At 46.6% G+C, this 21916-nt stretch overlaps 1 protein-coding gene across 2 annotated transcripts in view; it reads left to right on the top strand.

Annotated features, from left to right (window-relative positions):
- LOC119975725 (sodium/hydrogen exchanger 9-like) overlaps positions 1–21916 on the top strand; it is a 455770-nt gene that overhangs the window by 125311 nt on the left and 308543 nt on the right. For both annotated transcript variants that reach the window (XM_038815548.1, XM_038815549.1), the window contains exon 7: positions 18083–18221. In XM_038815548.1, the coding sequence (XP_038671476.1) occupies positions 18083–18221 (139 nt within the window). The remainder of the gene's footprint in view (positions 1–18082; positions 18222–21916) is intronic.

Raw genomic sequence — 21916 nt, 5'->3', positions numbered from 1 at the left:
ATAAAATCCATTGGCTCTCCTTGGTCTAACCTATTTGTTATCTCTTCAAAGAACTCTAACAGGTTTGTCAGGCACGACCTCCCCTTACTAAATCCATGCTGACGTGTCGCACCCTCACTGTATCGTTGATTGCCAACGGATGCAGTACTTTTGCCTGCTGGTCATAGTGCTGCTTTTGCACTTGACGTTGGTGACCCATCTTATCCAGGACAGGCGGGTGATCGGGATTGGTGAATTGTAGTGCCGGTAATGTTGTCTGCACATCTCTGTTGAAGAGCATTTGAGCCGATGATAGTCCAGAGCTTAAAGGTGACGAACGGTATGACAAGAGGGCCAAGTGTATGTCGGACTTTGAGTCCGCAGCCTTGCTGATGAGTTGTTTGATAATGTGGACACCTTTCTCCACCCTGCCATTCGATTGCGGAAAGTCTGGACTCAACGTTACATGCTTGAAGTTGTAGAGCTTGGCGAAGTTCATCCCCTCCCAGCTGGCAAAGCAAGGACCATTGTCGGACATGACCGTCCGTGGGATGCCATGCCCAGAGAAGGTTTCTTTGCAGGCCTTGATGACTGATGCCGCTGTGAGATCCGGGAGTTTCAGTACTTCCGGAAAGTTGCAGTAGTAGTCGATGAGCAGAACATAGTTGCGGCCCATGGCGTGGAACAAGTCAATGCCAACTTTGTCCCACGGTGACGTGGCCATCTCATGCTGCTGTACTGGCTCCTTGCATTGTGCCGGTCGATGTCTTTGACATGTGTCACAGGTGAGCACCATGCTCGTTATGTCCTCGTTTATCCCTGGCCAGTAAACGGATTGTCGTGCTCTCCTTTTGCACTTTTCGGCACCGAGGTGCCCCTCGTGAATCCTGCGGAGGATGTCCGCCCGGAGCGCCAGTGGGATGACGATTCTGTCATTCCGCAGTATTATGCCATCCACCACGGACAGTTCAGTCCTGACGTTTTGGAACTGTGGGCACTGCCCATTTGGCCAGACATGCTGAAGGTTGTGTATGACTTGAAGGAGGGTGGCGTCCTCTTGTGTCGCCTGACAAATTTGCTGCAGCTTCTCGTCCGTTGCTGGGAGTGTCTCTCTGCACCACTGTGCATGAGCTTCCACATCATTGATGGAAGCCAGTGGCGGGTTGTCAGCGTCCATGGCTCGTGATAATGTGTCAGCTATTACAAGGTCCTTGCCAGGGGTGTAGACCAGCGTGAAGTTGTACCTCCGCAACGTCATCATCATGCGTTGTAGGCGCGGTGTCATATCATTTAGGTCATTGTCGTTGATGTTTACCAGCGGCCTATGATCAGTTTCCACGAGAAACGTGGGGAGACCGTACACATAGAGGTGGAATTTGGTCACGCCTGTGATCAGGCCTAGGCACTCCTTCTCTATCTGTGCATACCTGCACTCTGTGGCGTTCATCGCTCGTGAAGCGTAAGCCACTGGGACCCAGTCCGACTGGTCATTCTGTTGCAATAGCACCGCACCAATTCCATGTTGACTGGCGTCGGTGGAGATCTTTGTAGGTTTTGCCGGGTCAAAAAATGCGAGTGTTGGAGCTGCCATCAATTGGTGTCTCAGATCATCCCATTCATCTTGGTGATGTTGGGTCCAGGCAAACTCTGTGTCTTTCCTTATCACTTTCCTTAACGCCGTCGTCCGTACTGCTAGGTTCGGTATGAATTTGCCGAGGAAGTTGATGAATCCCAGGAATCTTAGCACCGCTTTCTTGTCATGTGGTCTCTGCATGCTCTGAATTGCGGCAATCTTCTCAGCGTCCGGCTTCACCCCGTGCTCTGATATTGTGTCGCCCAGGAAGGTCAGAGAGGACCGTGCAAAGGTGCACTTGGCTTGGTTGAGCTTCAGTCCAAAGTGGTGGATCCTTTGGAAGACTTGCTTCAACCTCGCAATGTGGTCTTCCTCTGTCGTTGACCATATTATGATGTCATCCACATAGACACGGACGCCTTCAATGCCTTCTATCATCTGCTCCATTATTCTGTGAAATATTTCAGATGCAGATATAATGCCAAAGGGCATCCGATTATAACAGTACCTTCCAAACGGCGTGTTGAAGGTGCACAGTAGGCGGCTGGACTCATCGAGCTGCATTTGCCAGAAGCCCTGTGAGGCATCAGGTTTGGTAAATATGCGAGCTTGTGCCATTTCGCTCGTTATCTCCTCTCGCTTGGTGATAGGGTAGTGTTCCCTGCGAATGTTCTTGTTCAAATCTTTGGGATCTAAACAGATCCTGAGTTCCCCAGACGGCTTCTTAACACACACCAGCGAGCTGACCCAGTCAGTCGGCTGTGTGACTCGTGAGATAATGCCTTGAGATTGGAGATGTTGAAGTTAAGCTTTTAGCTTGACCCACAATGGAGCCGGCACCCTCCGTGGGGCATTAACGACCGGTATGGCATCCTTTTTGAGCAGGATTTTGTATTTGTAGGGTAGCGTACCCATGCCAGAGAAGACGTCGGGGTACTCGCTGAGTAGCAGCTGTATGTCATCGGCAATGCGTGATGAGTCAGCCGCGTGCATGAAGATCCTTTGAATTAACCGCAAATCCTTGCAGGCTTGAGCACCTAGCAGTGAGGATCTTTTGTCATCTACAATTTAAAATCGTAGTCCTGTTGTGACTGTCTTGTTGGCAACTTGTAGGTGGCAGCATCCCTTTGAGGTGATCTGGTTTCCGTTGTAATCAGTTAACTTGCATGCGGCAGGTAACATCTCGTGCGTCCCTGGGACGGATGCGAGATCTTTGCTCGTCATCAAGTTTGCGGACGCTCCCGTGTCCAGCTTGAACGTGATGGGGAAGTCATTGACTTGCACCGTAGCACTTCATTCGCTTGTGGAGTCAATGGCATGCACGTGTCGAGGCTTTGTTGTCAGCTCCTGTGGTTCCGCTGCGGCGTTTATAATTCCAATGCCGTACGTGTTCACCCAGGAGTGGAATTCTTCATGGTCGGAGAAATTGTCTTCAGGTGCTGGAGTGTCCATTACATCAACTGTGCGTACTTTAAAGTTTCCATGCCTTTGCATTGTGGAGTAATATTTGGCTGTGACATTGGGAGGCAAAATGGTTAATTTTTCCTTGTGCAGGACATTGCCCTTTTAAATAGTCGGAGCCACAGTGATGACACGTCATGACGTCATGCGTATGTTGCGTTCGCGCATGCGCAGCGCGACTTTCAGTCCGGGGCCGGTATTGCGAGAAATGCGCATACCGAGTACTTCCGGGGTCGCGTCTTTCGGAATGGCGTGCATGTGCAGACGGGCCGGCGACCGGAAGAGAGGACCCGTGAGGAGAGGTCACCATTTTCACATCTGCCTCGTGGTGAGTATTTTCCAAGGTATGTTGTCAAACAGCTCCAGTAACTGCTGCTTTTTCTGCTCCTGCAGTAAGCATTTATCTATGGTGGTTTTCAGTGTTAAGTCATTTTGCAGCGTTAATGATTCTTTAAGATTTCCGTCGGCAAGACCATAGATTAATTGATCTCTGATGATTGAGTCTGTTAAATCAGCGTAGTTGCAGCCTTGTGCTAGCAAGCGCAGATCTGTTATAAAGTGGGAGATAGTCTCCCCGTTTTTTTGGAATCTGTTACGCAGGTTGAATCTTTCAATGATTTCATTGGATTGTGATTTACAGTGGTCATCAAATTTTGCCACTATCACTTGATACTTGGTTTTATCTTCAGTATCAGCATACGTAAAAGAGTTATAAATGTCTATCGCCTGCTGGCCTGCCGTTGAGAGTAAAAGTCCAATTTTTCTGTCATCAGTGGCTGCATTTAAGTCCAGAGCTGACATGAATAGCTGAAACTGCTGTTTAAACATTTTCCAGTTGCTATTTAAATTACCTGTAGTTCTCATCATCCCTGGACGTAGCGTCTGATCCATTGCTTCAGAAGGTCGTCTGGAGTCGAGAGGCTGCAAAGTCTTCCACAGTCGGGCGGCCGGCCTGTTGCTTTTGCTGGTTGCGTTGGTTCTTCCTGTTCAAAGAAGCCACTCCTGTACCATGTTATGTTTCTTAAAAGAATGCTAGAAGTCGTTCAGCAGTTGAAGGATGGTTTATTCTGCTCCACAATAAATTACTTTGTTAGCTTTTACTTACAGAATGGCACTTGTAACGATACTGCTTTTCTATGCTCTGCAACTAGGCCTAACCACTTGCAGCCCTGAGCTCAACTTCCGTCCTGTCCTGCTCCCCTGCTTCTCCAGCCAAAGTGAGCGAGGGTGGGCCTTCGGCGTCACTCTTGTATGTCCCTGTGCTGCCCCCTGGTGGTACTTCCATTTCCCATCAGCCCCTTCTGTACACACTCAGGCAAGGATCACTACATAGGTTAAGAGTGTTGTTCCTTTTTACACTATTAAATACAACTATTGAGAGATCATTGGCTGCTGTATTATTGGAACCGTACCTTTATGGTCAGAGTGAGTCAATTGAGTTTGATGGTCTGCATTGTCAGCAACTTGCATTGTCAGCAATTATGGACAGGGCAGGAACAAGAAGAATATATTTCTCCAAATAAACAGAAGAGCGTAAAACACGGTTGGGCATCTGAATATTGTTTACCCTAACCCGCATCAAGTCCCACCCACCCATTAGCTATGTGCTTACTGACCGACCTTGGCTCCCAGGCTCGCAATTTAAGACTCACCATTCCAGTATTCAGTTCCCTTTGTAATTTTACCCCTTCCAACATCTGCAACCTTCTCCAGCTCCACAGCGCTTCAAGAGCCCTGCATCCTTTGAAGCTCTAACCTCTCATTCCTTTTGCCTCACTATTGCTAGCTATGTCTTCAGCTGTCTAGGAAGGATGTTCTTGCTCTCGAGGGAGTGCAGCGAAGGTTTACCAGACTGATTCCAGGGATGGCGGGACTGCCAAATGAGGAGAGATTGATTAGGTTAGGATTGTTCTCACCGGAGTTCAGAAGAATGAGGGGCAATCTCTTAAGAGACTTTTAAAATTCCAACAGGACTAGACAGGGTAGATGCAGGGAAGATATTCCCAATGGTGAGTGTGTCCAGAACCAGGGGTCACAGTCTGAGGATTCAGGGTAAACCATTTCAGACAGAGATGAGGAGACATTTCTTCACCTTGAGTGGTGAGCCTGTGGAATTCATTGCCACAGGAAGTAGTTGATGCTAAAACATTGAATATATTCAACAGGCGGCTATATATAGCACTTCGGGCGAATGGGATCAAAGGTTATGGGGAGAAAGCAGGATTAGGCTATTGAGTTGGATGATCAGCCATGATCGTGATAAATGGTGGAGCAGGCTCGAAGGGCCAAAGGGCCTCCTCCTGCTCCTATCTTCTACGTATCTATGTATTTCCTCCCTAAATCTCCACTTCTGCCTCGTTTATTTAAGACCTTCATTCAAACTTATCCCTTTAAGCACATTTTTAACGTTCGCCCCTGTGGTAGTATGACTAGAGGTACTACGGTACCTGGGAGTGTGAGCTACCATTGGTGGAGAAGGCTCGCTGCTCATTGGCCCAAGTGTTGCTTTCTCATTGGTGAAGACGTAAGGTAGTTCCGCCCAATGAGGCGGGATATAAGAACCCGTGTTCCCAGCAGCCATCATTCTTTCTGTACTCAAGCTGCTGGGGAAACATCTTCTAGGCTAAAGCCTTCAATTTGGACTACTCCTTTGTTTCAGTGGTTATTGATCGCGCATCAACCCCCACCCCCAATATCTTCCATGGCCCGGTGTCGAGTTTTCTCTGAAGACCTTCCTGTTGAATGCCTTGAGACTTTTTTCAGTGTTAAAGGTGCTGCAAAAGTGCTAGTTGTTATTCTGTGACAACATTCTTGTAACTCCTGAATCAGTCTGAGACAGCCCCTGAAGAGTAGGAAAGCTTGGCACCGATAATAGACGCAATAAAACGCAAACCTGTAGGGTACTGTTCAAAGGGCCTGAGCCATATATGTGAATCAGTATGGTCTGCAGATTATGTGCTTTGCAAAATACTGCAGTATTGCCTGATAGAAATTGACTTTCTAATGGGAGACGCTTGTTACATCCACATCATTGACTGCTATTGGCAATCCTATATAAAACAAGGTTTATGTAGGAGGAGTGGTGGATGGTTTATGTGGAGACTGGATAAGTCATGCCCACACATGCGTAGGAGGGCATGATAGAATTGTTAGTAGAATTGCCTATCAGTTTGTGAAATTAGCTGAAAGAAGAAAATATTTGGCTAATGTTGATAATGAGCACTGTAAGAAATATCTTCTGGGTGTCATTTTCACACATCTAATTGTTGTAAAAGTGAATTCCCGCTTGAGGCTGTTTCATTTTACACTCACCCTCTGGTTCTATGCTCGCAGTTATGTTTTAAATAGGCTGCCAGTACATAGCTCGTATATTACCAATCTCATTCAGTTTTTTTTAAAACAGCTGTATCATGGCCACTTGAAATGTCTGTCTCATAAGTTGGCCCTTCTGTGAATCTCTCTTAACTTCAACTGTTACATCCTTCAATCACCGTCATTGCTCTTCTCTCAACTCTTTTTGTTGCATCAATGATCGCCTAAAATTGAGAATCAAATTTAGGTCGCATTTGGTGCAAGGTATCCACAGGAGACAAGTTTGTTAACTGCAGTAAATAGAATGGCCTCAGAACCTATTGTGGAGCTGCTGCTGCTGCAAATTGCTTTCAAGTGATAATTTAAAGGAGAATAAAATTACTCTTGCTTGTGCCAGACACTTTCCACTGTTGTTTATTGTTACATGGGGAGAAATTGTTTCTGACCCACGTTATTTTTTATCGAGAGGTTGCTGAAGCAGAGAACATCTGATAGACACAAGATTGACATGCAGCTCACTGCGAGCTCCCTTGCTGTGACAGTCTGTTTATCATTAGACTGATGAAAATGTTTGTCTTGAAACTAGCGCATCTTTTCAGTTTGGCCCATTGAAATCGAACGAGAAGCTGAATCCAACAATGTTTCTGACACGGGAAAGATCCTGCATGTCTGAGGTTTGACTGCAATGCAAAACATTAACTGAAATTCCGTGCCTGAATATTTGCCTTTGTGTTTGTCAATTCTCATTTCCCCGCACTCTTGTTTCCCTATAATTGGATGTCTGCCTATGATTTCAATCAAGATTCCTGTTTCAAACGTGCTCTGGTCTGGTTACTGATCAAAGAATTAGAACTGGCAGCCAGGTTGCAAGGAAATTAAAACTTGATCAACTTTTTTTAAAAAAAAGAAAAGGTTAAAGAAAAAGATGAGATAAACAAAAGAGATTTCAGAAAAAAATCGAAGCTGCCAGTTCATTCTTATTAAATCTTCACACGTCTGCTTCATGGTGTGGTCTCAATGCATTCTGTCCTTGTGTGTCTCACTTCCTCACTTTCAAGAGGGGGAGAGCGTGACATTAAAGAAAAACTGCAATCTGGTGAATCACCTGCAGCCCTCAGTGTTGTCGAAGGATACACTCACCCCTCCTTTGTTCGTGACTTTCATGCTGTAAAATGGTGGGAGGCAGCTGAGGAGTTTTCTAGCACAATCAGGAATGGCAGCATTCTCGACTCACCGTGTTCCTGGTCCACAAGTATGTCAGCTTCCAAGGCAAATGCTGGGCCGAAAAGAAACCATCAAACTTCGAAGTGTGTTAACATTCTTGAAAACCATTGGTGCAGCAGTGCCTTTTTGCAATGTTATTTGTGCCAGCAATGTATTAGCAGAAGCATTTTTCTGTCTTGGGGTGTGTTCGCCTCTTGGCAGATTCGAAAAGTTTAGACAAACCTATCTAAATCGGGCTGAGTGGAAAAAGCGCGATTTGCGCCCAGCGCCTATTCCACCGCTATGCCCCCCCCCCCCCCCCCGGCAGCGATATCGAAGCTTGTGCCACACGCCGGCAGATTCTTGCAAAACCGTCATTTGCAAGGATTTAAATCTCATTCGTAGGTTGGATGCTTCATGCTCCCACCCTTCGTGATGCTCCGCCCCCCCCTTAGGCAGATGTCTCTTTGTGTGAATTGGTTCCAGTATTTACAAGCAGGGCTGTTAAGGGGGAGTGGAAGGCTAAAAAAAAAACTCTCAAAGACTCTGAAAAAGTTTTGGGCTTGCTCGGAGGGTGGCTGCCTGGGCCAGGAGGAGTAGTGGGCAACGATTTGGTGCCAGGTCTGTGGATTCAGGGTATCCCCCCTCGGGATTGGGCTCAGACTGCCATTGTGGCAGTATGTGGATTTAAATGTACCCCTTTGGTGTTACTTCCAGGCTCCTGGCTGCTCACACTACTGACTTCTCAATGTGTCCCTTAAATGCTCCGAGAACCTCTAGTGATGTGGGATCCCACTCAGGCCTCCCCTGTGGAAACCCTTCTACCCCAGCGGTATCATCAAGGGGATGGGCATAGCCAAGCTCAATCAATATTCGCACTCCTCAGAGGAAACGGGGAATTAGGAGAGCTCACCCCAGCCAGAGCCCATCTGCACCATGGCCGATGGAATCCTCCCTGCTTCTCTGCCCCTCTCGGGGAAGAAATCTCCCCAGTGGCCCCCAACCCTTAGGATCACGAGTGTGGTGAAAGCATTATGACAGCATTCACCACTATTGCATTGTACTATGTTGTTACTCTTGCGGGTTCCACCTATGGACCATTGTATTGTATTACACCACTTTGTATCAGGTTGGTGCCCTTGTGGGCTCCGCCCCCTTGAAGGGAGGTATATAGAGCTGCTGCCCTGCAGGTGGCTCTCAGTGCAGAGCAGTCGCAGGCAGGCACAGTTGTAGTTGATTAAAGCCACTGTTCACTTCAACTCTCCGTTTCGTGTGGATTGATGGTTGCATCAACGAGCTGTATCCTCCTGGTGAGCTGGCAGCGCTGACTGCTTCTGTCACCTCTTCCCAGTAGCTGTTCAGGAGGGCGGGCTCGAGAGCCTGCCACCCACCCTGGAGAAGGGGATGTCCCTCCTCTCATCACAGCTGGACAATCCTGCCCATTGACTGGAAATCATCCCAGTGCATCAAAGATCCTGATCCTTTTATTTTATTAAGATTTTCTTTTCCTTACCGCCCTTTCCCTGTGTGTGTGTGTGTGTAGAATGGGGCGGGTTAGGAAGGGGGGGTGTTGGTAAAGGGGTGGTAGATAGTCAGTTATATTTTCTGTCCATCTAATTATATCATACTGCATATAATAAAAGGTTTCTTGTGTTTTAAGCTACAAACCTGGTGACTGTAGTTTTTTGGGCTAAACTAAGGGCCTCGGCTGTTTTAAATAAAATCTAATTTCACCTGTGTTGCGACTCCAGGTCAATTGGAGCTGGAAATGACCCCACACTAGCCGAGGATGTTGTGACAGTCGCCTATTACAATGAAATCCAGATTCCCTGCTTCAGTACTGCTTATTCCAACTAAGTCCACATTTGCTGCATTCAGCAGTGGTTCATTCCAACTTAGTCTACTGTTGCTGTTTGAGATGCAGTTTATTATCTTGCTATTTAGCATTTCACAGAGCTACATGCTGGTCTTCACTGAGCTAAATACTGAACTGCTTTTGTCTCCACTCAGTGAACTAGGTGTTCGACTATTTCACCCGTGTTTATATTGAGGGGCAGCACGGTAGCATTGTGGACAACACAATGGCTTCACAGCTCCAGGGTCCCAGGTTCGATTCCGGCTTGGGTCACTGTCTGTGCGGAGTCTGCACATCCTCCCCGTGTGTGCGTGGGTTTCCTCCGGGTGCTCCGGTTTCTTCCCACAGTCCAAAGATGTGCAGGTTAGGTGGAATGGCCATGATAAATGGCCCTTAGTGTCCAAAATTGCCCTTCGTGTTGGGTGGGGTTACTGGGTTATGGGGATAGGGTGGCGGTGTTGACCTTGGGTAGGGTGCTCTTTCCAAGAGCCGGTGCAGACTCGATGGGCCGAATGGCCTCCTTCTGCACTGTAAATTCTATGATCTAATTCTATGATATTCCCTGGACTCCAGACACATCCAGAAAACAGATTAGTGAAGCAGATCAGACTTTATGACAATGGGTTATCATTAGACTTTTAATTCCTGATTTTTACTGAATTCAAATTTCACCATCTGCCATGGTGGGATTTGAACCTAGGTCTCTGGATTTACGAGTCCAGTGACAGTCCAACTATGCCACATCTGTATTTACTATGCTTGAGTTTAACACAAATGAAAATCAGGAAGTATTACTGTTATTATGCCATTCCCCAAAGTCAAAATTATACGCACCCAAATATGAATTACTGTGAAGCTTCATGAAATGAAAGCTGAGAGTTAAATGCATGACTTGCGATCAAATTAATAATCTGTTGTGCACTAGAATCGTAGAATCTCTACAGTGCAGAGGACACCGCCCGCCTATCGAGTCTGCTCTGAAAGAGCACCCGACCTTGGGGTACCCTACCTTTCAAGAATAAGGAGGGTTCAGATCACGCGTCAGTGGAGCATAATAACGAGCGAGGTGTAAAACTGACGTCAAACTCAAACCTGTCCTCTTACCTTTGTCCAAGGTGGCTCCGTTTAAGATCGGGGCCTCAGTTCTGATTAGAGACATCTGAGAGCTTCTACAGCTTATGTGATTAGAGTTTGACTTATTTCCTCTGTCACTTAATAAAGACTCGATTCATAAAATATTACATATTGGCTCTCTCCTCTTGTAAATCTCAACTGCAGTGAAGCTAATTTGTAAACCATAAAAAACTGATTAAAATGATCTCTTCTAATGAATGGGATTCTGGCGAGTCTTAAGTACTTAAATCCAGAAAGCATATGGGTTCATAAATAAGCCAATGTCTTGTAGGCTTTGTGATTAGTGTCTACAGATTGCTGCTTTAATTGGGAAGTATGTTTGACTATAATAAAATATTATCTTGAGCAGCTGAAAGTGATGAGGAGTTCTGATATTTATCTCATTGCTGGGTCAGTGATGTAGCGTTGAATGACAGTTGTCTGTAAATGTTTTCAGGACCGCAGTAATATCCTGCATGGTAATTATGTGGGACTGCAATTGTCCCATGTCTGTAAACAGAAAGATGAAGGAAGAAGGAAGAAACATTTATTTTTCACTGACCGCAGTTTCAACATTTGTGCATAACCTTTGAGTAGCATTGACTCCAAAATCTAGAAGATTGGAGAAAGAATAAGAACATCGAGCTACCAAGAATAAGAAAATAGCACTTAGGCTAAACATGCTGATGTCTTCATCATCTAGCCCAACCCTTTCAAACTGCATTTTCAAAATGTCCCTCAATTACTATTCTCTCCAGAAATAAGTCCAGCTGTTTTGCGATCCTGCTTGTGCAATGACCTTCCACAGTAAATTATTCCACAAATCAATTATCCAATTTTCTGTAAAACTCCAACTGCTTCTGAGGGAAGTAGGCAACTTTCAATGAATTCTGGGCAATTTGACACAGACTAAAGTAGCTTCTCCTGTGTGAAGGTGACCTGATGGCTGATTTGCAATTTTTAATGAGGAACTTGCCTGTGAGAGGGGAAAAACATTGAAGATTTGTTTCGGATTTGGCCCAGACTTCAATAAAAGGGGTTTTGTTCAGTGTGGGTCCACAAGGGCAGCCTGTGTGGAAAATAGAAATATCTCACTGGTTCAGTGAAGAGTATTCTTCTGAATTTGTGGCTGAGGAACACGAGGGAACAGAAAGGGACGAACATTGTGCATTTCACCTATGGTATATCTGACTTGGGAGTGCTCGTGGGTGTAAAATAGGAAAGTGTCCCATTCCTCTAGGAACAAACAATGTTCTTTCTCTATTCTTTCATGAATAGGATGGGAATAGAGCGATAAAAACCCGGAAGTGTAGAAGAATTTCGTTTAGCTGGGCCGCATGGTCGGCGCAGGCTTGGAGGGCCGAAGGGCCTGTTCCTGTGCTGTACTTTTCTTTGTTCTTTGTTCAAACCCCTGGTCTTAATGTTTGTTGAAGAATGTAAAGAAAGAGAGGGTAGCAATCTCCAGATTATTCCCAGTGCCACATGCTGGCCTTAGTGGAAACAGAAAGATGGGTAGGATCCACGTGTGGCTTAAAGCATGGTGCAGGAAGGAGGGTTTCAAATTCTTGGGGCATTGGGACCGGTTTTGGGACAGAAAACACCTATTCAAATTGGATGGGCTGTACCACCACAGGACTAGGAGCAATGTTCTTACAGGCAGATTTATGAGTGTGATGGGCACCAGCGTACAGAAGTATCAAAGGAATAATAGGGGAAAAGTGAGAGTGTTGGACAATATTAGAGAAGAAAGTGGTACCAAGAAGGGTGAAGAGGAATGAAAGGACAGGATTACAATGCATGTATGTAAACACACCTATTATTATAATTAATAAGTTTGGTGAGCACGAATAAGCAGTTTGGGAATGTGATGTAGTGGTAATAATGGAAATGTAGCTTAAAATGAGGGCGGGGTACTTAATATCCAAGCGGTAAGTGTTCGGAAAAGATACCGGTGGAAAAAAGGAAGGTGGATTGACAGTGATGATTAGGAAAGACATCGTAGTATTGTAAAGAGAGGAGTTCCTTGATGGAGCAAGGATAGAGTACATTTGGTCAGAACTGAAAAACAAAATAAAAAAGGCAAGATCACACTTCCAAACAGGCTTTCATGTAGTGAGAGGAACAAACCTGCATGGAAGTCACAGAAATGTGCGACAACAAGACTTTATCCCAAATGATATTTGGGTAATTCAGGTTTCAATAAAAGGTCAGGAGGGGGAGGAATCTTTGGACTGTATTCAAGAGAACTTTACTGATTAGTATGTTTTCAGCCCAACTAGAAAGGCGGCATTTCTGCATCTGGTGCAAGAGAATGAATTGGACCAAGTATCTGTGGGGGAACATTTGGGTAAGAGTGATCATTGTATCATACAGGTTAGGCTAGTAATGGCGAAGAGCAAAGAACAATCTAATACATAACTAAGGAAGAGGAATGTGACAAAGTATTGGTGGATGCAGAGATAGTGGAGGCAATGGAAAGTATGCAAATTTAGATTTATTGTCATATATATACCGAGGTACAGTGAAAAGTATTGTTCTGCGTATAGTCCAGGCAGATCGTTCCATACATGAAAAACATAGGACATATGCTAAATTTACAATGTAAATACATGGACATAGACATCGGGTGAAGCAGATGGAATACAGTGCTACAAAAGTAGAGCAGATGTATAGAAAGATCAGTTCAGTCCATAAGAGGGCCATTCAGGAGTCTGGTAACAGTGGAGACTTTTGTGTCTGCTGCCCGATGGAAGAGGTTAAAAGAGAGACCCAGATGGGAGGGGTCTTTGATTATGCTGCACGTTTTCCCCAGGCAGTGGGAGGTGTAGACCGAGTCAGTGGATGGGAGGCGGGTTCACGTGATGGATTGGGCGGTGTTCACAACTCTCTGGAGTTTCTTATGGTTTTGTGCCGAGCAGTTGCCATACCGGGCTGTGATGCAGCCAGACAGGAAGCTTTCTATGGTGCATCTGTGAAAATTGGTAAGTGTCAGTGTAGACACTGAATTTCCTTAATTTCCTGAGGAAGTATAGGTGCTGTTGTGCTTTCTCAGTTGTAGCATTGACGTGGGTGGACCAGGATAAATTGTTGGTGAGGTTTACACTTCGGGATTTGAAGCTGTTAACCATCTCCACCATGGCATCATTGATGCAGACGGGTGTATACGATACTTCACTTACTGAAAGTCAATGACCAGCTCCTTAGTTTTGCTGACATTGTGGGAGAGTTTGTTGTCATTGCACCATGCCACTAGGTTCTCTATTTCCCTCCTGTATTCTGACTCGTTATTCGAGATCCGACCCACTACAGTCGTGTTGTGAGCAAATTTGTAAATGAGATTGGAGCTGCAGTTTGCCACACAGTCGTGTGTGGTGTGTTTAAGGAGTATAGTAGGGTGCTATGTACGCAGCCTTACGGGGCGCCGGTATTGAGGACTATCGTGGGGCAGGTGTTGTTGTTTATCCTTAATGATTGTGGTTTAAGGGTCAGAAAGTCAAGGATTGCAGAGGGAGGAGCCAAGTCTTGGTTTTGGAGATTGGATATGAGCTTGGCTGGTATTATGTTGTTGAAGGCGGAGCTGTAGTCAATGAACAGGAGTCTGACAGAGGTGTCCTTGTTGTCGAGGTGCTCCAGGGCTGAGTGTAGGGCCAGGGAGATAGCGTCTGCATAAATTGAAAGGAAGGAGGTACTAGATAGGTTGGGTGTACTTAGGGTAGGTAAATCATTTGGTCTGGATGGCTTGCATCCCACATTGCCAAAGAAATTTGGGGTGGAGATAGCAGAATTAATTTCTCAAGTTCCCCTACATATGGGAGAGGTGCCAGTGGCCTGGTGCAAATGTGACTTCTTGAAGAAAGATTGCAAGGACATGCTGAGAAACCATAGGCCAGTTATGCTAATATCAGTGGTGACTCCGATTCTGGAATCCTCATTCAGGGAACTAGATCAACGGGCACTTTGGAGAGGTTTGAGTTAATTAAGGTCCGACAGCACAGATTTATAAAAGGCAGACTGTGCTTGACTAATCTTTCTCCTAAAAAATATTTTTAGTCTCCTTTTTCACATTTTCTCCCAAATTTGCACCCACCAACAAAAAACAATACGCAGTAACGAATATAATGTCAATCCCCACATCAACAACAGCAATCTCATCCTCCGGAGCAGCACGGTGGCGCAGTGGGTTAGCTCTGCTGCCTCACGGCGCTGAGGTCTCAGGTTCGATCCCGGCTCTGAGTCACTGTCTGTGTGGGGTTTGCCCCTGTGTTTGTGTGGGTTTCACCCCCACAACCCAAAAAGATGTGCAGGCTAGGTGGATTGGCCACGCTAAATTCTCCCTTAATTGGAAAAAATTAATTGGGTACTCCAAATTTATTTTTTTTTAATTTAAAAAAATAAAAAACAATCCCATCCTCCCACCAACCCCCAAACATTAGCCCGCATGTTAACATAAACAAATAACAAAAAGGAATCAGGAATCACCTATAGTCACCATTAACACATACAGTCCCTCTCCCCCCCCCCCCCCCAACCCTCCCAACCCCCTCCCCAACTAATGTTCAATGTGATCCAATTCTTGAAAGTGCATAATGAATAACGCCCATGAATTGTAGAACCCCTCCATCCTTCCCCTCAGTTCAAACTTAACCTTCTCAAGAGTCAAGAATTCCAACAGGTCCCCCCACCACGCCAGGGTACAGGGTGGAGAGGCTGCTCTCCATCCCAACAGGATCCGCCTTCGGGCGATCAGTGAAGCGAAGACTACAATATCTGCCTCCGCACCCGTTTCCAACCCCAGCTGGTCCGACATCCCGAAAATGGCCACCCGAGGGCCCGGGTCCAGTTTCACATGCACCACTTTCGAGAAAAACCTCCATCCTTTAATCCTCCAGCTTGGAAAGAACCAAAACATATGAACGTGATTTGCGAGGGCCCCCCCGCAATGTTCACACACATCTTCTACCCCCTCAAAGAGCTGGCTCATCCTCACCCTTGTGAGGTATGCTCTGCATACAACCTTCAGCTGTATCAGCCCCAACCTCGCGCACGAGGTGGAGGCGTTCACCCTCCGGAGCACCTCACACCAGAACTCTTCCTCCATACCCTCTCCCAACTGTTCCTCCCACTTTGCTTTGATCCCTTCCAATGGTGCCTTCTCCCTTTCCAAAATAGTGCTTGACTAATCTAATTGAATTTTTTGATGAAGTAATAAAGAAGGCTAATAAAGGAAATGTGGAGGATGTTGTCTATCTGGAATTTAAGAAAATGCTCAACAAGGTACCACATAAATGGCAGGCTAACAGAACGAATGCTAAATGAATAGGAGAGCCAGTGTACAATTGGATAAAAAATTGGCTTTAGGACAGAAAGTAGTGTGTCGTGGTAGATGTGGTTTATCGGGCTGGAGGGTGGTGGACAGTGGTGTTTCCCAAGGGTAATTGCGAGGGGCCATGCCTTTTTTTGTTGCTATCTATAATGACTTGATTCTTGGAATTTGGAAACATTTTCCAAATTTGCCGATGATGGGAGGAATGGCAAACAGTGAAGAGGTGGCAACATTCCTGCAACAGAAGATAGGCTAACACAGTGGGTAGAGATGTGGCTGATGGGAATTTAATGCAGAGAATTATGGGGAGAGGCAATATGGATACTGACAATTCAAAAAAAATGTGCAAGAACAGAGGGATCTGGGGTGCATGTGCATTGATCTTTGAAGGCGAAGGGACATACTGAGTGAATGATTCTCAAAGCATAAGAGATCTTGGGCTCAGTAAATAAAGGTAATAAGTACAAAAGCAGGGAAGTTATGCCAAATCTGTGTAGAGCTCTGATTAGGCCCCAGTTTCATCCAGTTCTGGTCACCCCACTTTAGGAAAAATGTGAAGTCTTTGAGATGGTTCAGAGGCGATTTACCAGAAAGGTTCCAGGGACGGGGAGGTTTTCATTACAACGTTAGGTTGGAAAGTCAGGGTTGTTCTGATTGGAGCTGAAGTGATTTGATTGAGGTGTATCAGACCAGAAGACATAGGAGCAGAATTAGGCCAGTTGGCCTATCGAGTCTGCTCCGCTATTCAATCATGGCTGATATTTTTCTCATCCCCATTCTCCTGCCTTCGCCCCATAACCCCTGATCCCCTTATTAATCAAGAACCTATCTATCTCTGTCTTAAAGACACTCAGTGATTTGGCCTCCACAGCCTTCTGCAGCAAAGAGTTCCACAGATTCACCACCCTCTGTCTGAAGAAATTCCTCCTCATCCCTGTTTTAAAGGATCGTCCCTTTAGTCTGAGATTGTGTCGTCTGCTTCTAATTTTTCCAACAAGTGGAAACACCCTCTCCATGTCCACTTTATCCAGGTCTCGCAGTATCCTGTAAGTTTCAATAAGATCCCCCCATCCTTTTAAACTCTGAGTACACACCCAGAGTCCTCAACTGTTCCTCGCATGACGAGCTCTCCATTCTAGGGATTATTCTTGTGAACCTGCTGTGGACCCTTTCCTGACCCTATTTTTCCTGACCCTATTTTTCCTGGCCCTATCTAAACAGACAGGCTTAGGTAAGGCAGAAGAGGAAACATTGCTCCCATTATTTGATTGTATAAACATTAGGAGACATAGATTTAAGATTTTGGGCAGGAGAGACATGGGAAATGTGAGGAAGTGCTTCCTTACACATCAGGTGGTGGTGGCCTGGGACTCGCTGCTTATGAGGGTGCCAGGGTACGGAAACAAATCAATGATTTAAAAAGGAAATTGTATAATTGAAGGAAATAAACTTGCATGGCTACAGAGACAGAGCAGGAGATTGAGATTGACTGGAACATGCAGCAAGATGTTAGCATGGGCTTGGTGAGCTGAATGGCCTCTGGCCTCATGCTGTGCCATTCATTTCTCTGTGACTCAAAAAAGGCAATTCTTTATTATATAGACCATTCAGCTGAAACAATAAAGGCTGAATGGCCTGACAGACCTTCAAGCCTGTTCTGTTGCCGCTCATCTGTACCTTATCTTTATTCACCTGTCTTTGCTCCGGATCTCTTGATCCAGCAATTTCAATCTACAACCTATTGTGCAGAGATTTTCAGATTTCCACTACCTTTTGCATGGAAAAAGTGGTTCCCAATTTCACTGCCACATGATTTAGCTCTAATTTTAAGTTTATCCTCTTGTTCTGGATTCAGCCACCAGGTGAAGTAATTTCTGTGTATCTGCCGATCAGACATTTTAAATTTTTATTTAGGTGACCCAGCTACATTCTGAACTCGAGGCGGTAGAAGCTAAATTTATGCAAACTATCCTCATGATGTAAAAAAAAAAGAAAATGTTGAGCCTAAGGTATCATACTGGTACACTTGCCTTACGCTCCATAACCGTCTTTGTGAAGTGTGTTGTCCAAAACTGAGCACAGTATTCCTGATATTGTCCTGCTTGGCAACCGCTCACTGAAGCATCACCAACTCTCTTCTGAATTCTAGCCACATTCGATTGGCTATTTTGATGACTTTTGTAACCTGCGCACTGGCATTTAGTGATTTTAGCCGCAGGCGAATGACTGGCCGTGCTAATATTTATTCTTTTCCTTTCACCAGCTCCATATCCATTTACAGCCCACAGGATAACACCGACATGTTTGATGCGACTGCTTTCTTCAAATCAGTCGGGAACTTTGCGTGGATTTTTGCTGGCTCGTTTGCCATGGGGTCAGTATACGGCATCTTCACGGCTTTGATATCCTTTCAGTGTAAACAGTAAGAATTATGCAAAGGATTACCTCCAGGGTTCGCAAAGTGGAGCTGATCATGTTTGTTTTTCATTCCTTCATTTCAGATAAAGCATCTTCGCCACTGAGTTAGTCTTAGTTGATCTCCTTGACTGGCCTCATTTGCGCTGGTGATCAATTTAGATTACTTAGCTTTCTAGTGACTTGTCAAATCACAGGAAAAAGGTCAGTCAGTTCAGAGTGCAGGCAGTCCATGTAATTGCTAAGCATCATTTGTGTGGAAGAAGCAGTGGTGCAAATGACATTTCCTCTGTAGCTGAGTGATGACAGCACCAACCATGGCCCTTGTTCGTTTGAATTCTCTGGTTGCAAAACTGATGTGTGTTTTATCGATCGCCACGTGACAGGCAATGCGATCTGATCATAATCTCTAATCTTCATAACTGACATGCAACATCATGGGTGGGATTCTCCGTCAGCCGACGCCGAAATCGGGACATGCGATTTGGCAGAGATAGGTTCAGGCGGCAAAATCGCAGCGGCGCCGATTTGACGTCAAATCGCGATTCTCCTTCACCTTGAAATCGGCGTCAATGCGTTTCACACCGCACATGCAGTAGGCACCGTTTGCATATCATTAGGGCCCGACCCGTTAATCTCCAGGGCCTCCACGATTCACCGCATCCGTTGGCCTGACTTCCCGATGCCGTGGTTCACTTGTGCTTTTCAAAATCGTGAAATTGGCATGGCAGCTGCTGAGGATAGGGGGTAGGGAAAGTGTCCAACGTGGCCATAGTGTGCTGACAGTTAGGGGGTAGGGAAAGTGTCCAACGTGGCCATAGTGTGCTGACAGTTAGGGGGTAGGGAAAGTGTCCAACGTGGCCAAAGTGTGCTGACAGTTAGGGGGTACGCAAAGTGTCCAACGTGGCCATAGTGTGCTGACAGTTAGGGGGTAGGGAAAGTGTCCAACGTGGCCATAGTGTGCTGACAGTTAGGGGGTACGGAAAGTGTCCAACGTGGCCATAGTGTGCTGACAGTTAGGGGGTAGGGAAAGTGTCCAACGTGGCCAAAGTGTGCTGACAGTTAGGGGGTACGCAAAGTGTCCAACGTGGCCATAGTGTGCTGACAGTTAGGGGGTAGGGAAAGTGTCCAACGTGGCCAAAGTGTGCTGACAGTTAGGGGGTACGCAAAGTGTCCAACGTGGCCATAGTGTGCTGACAGTTGTGCCATTGGCCGGGGGTCTTCTGTCAGGGCCGGTGGGAGTAGCAGGGGGCGGCCAGGAGGTGGGCGGTGGGGTCAGGGTGGACGGACATGGAGCACCATTGCCGCAGCCGACAAGGCAGCCATGCAGCTGCGCACACGCTAACAGCCCGCTTTCAACCTGCTGCTAACCCCGCAACAGTAGCGGAATCGGTCCAGGTGTGGCGTTGGTGTTTCTCTCGGAAAAGTCCACGGATTCACCGTTGGCGTCAACACTTAGTCTCAGAAACTGAGAATCCTGCCCCATATCACTTGTGAGCATGCAGTTCAGACTTGCTAATGGAGATAAAACTGGATAAAAAGTGGAGTTCAGGAAGATAGTCACAAATGGAGGGAGAGGGAAAAGAAAATCTGGCAACCAGCTTAGGGCATGGGAAGATTTTGATAGGTCTTAATGTCCATGAGAGATAGTATAGAACATAGAACAGTGCAGCACAAAACAGGCCCTTCGGCCCTCGATGTTGTGCCGAGCAATGATCACCCTACTCAAACCCACGTATCCACCCTATACCCGTAACCCAACAACCCCCCCCCCCCCCTTAACCTTACTTTTTAGGACACTACGGGCAATTTAGCATGGCCAATCCACCTAACCCGCACATCTTTGGACTGTGGGAGGAAACCGGAGCACCCGGAGGAAACCCACGCACACACGGGGAGGACGTGCAGACTCCACACAGACAGTATGTTGTGATCAAATGGGCACTGATTCTCCCCCCCCCCCCCCCCCCCCCCCCCCCCCCCCCCTTGTTCCTTCCGTGGGACAAGAAAGAAGAATCAGGGTGGTTTTGCTCATGTACCTTTTACTGTTCAATGCTTGATGAGGGTGGATGCTAATTCATCTTTAGTGCTGGAATAGCCTTTTACCTCTGGAAGAACATATGCTACAAGCTGGTGATGCTGCGAGGTTTCTGTGAGGTTTAATTGAAAGTTTTATGTTTGAACCAGTAGTATCCATTTTCATAATATTTACTGAAGAAGGAAACAGCGGATGTCCTCTGAGCTTATCTATCCTCGTTTTCTTCCCCTTCGGATTTCACTCTGAGAAACACCTTGGTTCCAACCACTAGAAGGCCTGACTGTGCTGCCATGAAAGCCTGCAACTGGTCTTTTAGGCCAGAAGGGGGCGATGATGACTACTGCTCTGTCCTCCTGATCAGTAAAGCAAAAGGCAGATGTCCCACTGAACCTTTGGGTTAGAGTCATAGGGCACGATCTTCCAGCCACACTGCACCGGAAAAGCAGCTCGCCGTGGCGCAGAGTGGCTGGTGAGAGCTGGGAAACGCCGCTCCCGGCATCCACCCGGCTCACAATGCCTCACAAGATTCAACGCAATCTCACGAGACGTTGCAAGGACAATCCTGCCCACAATGGGCGGGATCACATTTTAGCAAATCTGCATATTAGAGCGCGGCAGTAAGCCTTACTCTAATGTGCAGATTCCCGAGGTACCTGAGGCTTTGGAATTCAATCCCTTCGCTTCGGAGACCTCAGGCGAGCGCCATTTGGTACCGGCCCCTACAAGCGGGGACCAGACGGAACGGCACTTGTGGGGGTCTCCAAGGGGAGCAGAGGCCTCCAGCTGCATGTCCTTTGGGCAGGGTGGTACCCTGGCAGTGCTGGTGCCACCTGGGTGCCCTGGCAGTGCCACCTGGCGTCCCGATGTCTCGCTGCAATGGGAGGTTTGGTGAGCTGGGCCCCCCATTGTAAAAAAAAAAACTATGTGCGGCCACGTGTTCCCCATTTCAGCTCCTTTTAGGCCTCTTATTCAATGCGAGTAGCGTTGAATAGCCATGTGTTTCTCAGCACTACGAGTGCCAGGAAACAGGCGGCTAAACGCGCTCGCCAGAGGACTTTGTTCCCTTTGGGACGATTACGCCCATAGAATCATACAGCACAAAAAGGCACAGGTGGTCACAGAGAGTAGCTTCAGGGATGTAGTTACTCCGAAGAGCCAAGATAGATGGGTGACGGTGAGAGGGGCTGGGAGGAAGCAGTCAGTGCAAGGATCCTCTGTGGTCTTTCCCCTCAGTAACAAGTATACCGCTTTGGATACTGTTGAGGGGGCCGACCTACCAGGAGTAAGCCACGGTGAACGGATCTCAAGCACTGAGTCCGTCCCTGTGGCTTAGAAGGGAAGGCGGGAGAGCAGGAGAGCAATAGTTGTTGGTGACTCGATAGTTAGAGGGACTGTTCTGTGGCAGTGAAAGAGACTCGTGGATGGTATTTTGCCTCCCGGGTGCCAGGGTCCGTGACGTCTCGGACCGTGTTTTCAGAATGCTTAAGGGGGAGGGGGAACAGTCACAACTCGTGGTACACATCACTACCAACGACATAGGTAAGAGAAGGGACGGGGATTTAAAACAGGAATTTAGGGAGCTAGGGTAGAAGCTGAGAGCCAGGTCAAACCATGTTGTCATCTCTGGTTTGTTGCCGGTGCTAG

This window comes from Scyliorhinus canicula, chromosome 13 (assembly GCF_902713615.1).
Source record: "Scyliorhinus canicula chromosome 13, sScyCan1.1, whole genome shotgun sequence".
Classification (NCBI taxonomy): domain Eukaryota; kingdom Metazoa; phylum Chordata; class Chondrichthyes; order Carcharhiniformes; family Scyliorhinidae; genus Scyliorhinus; species Scyliorhinus canicula.
The sequence above is the reverse complement of the archived record's forward strand: the minus strand, read 5'-3'. Positions and strand labels throughout refer to the sequence as shown.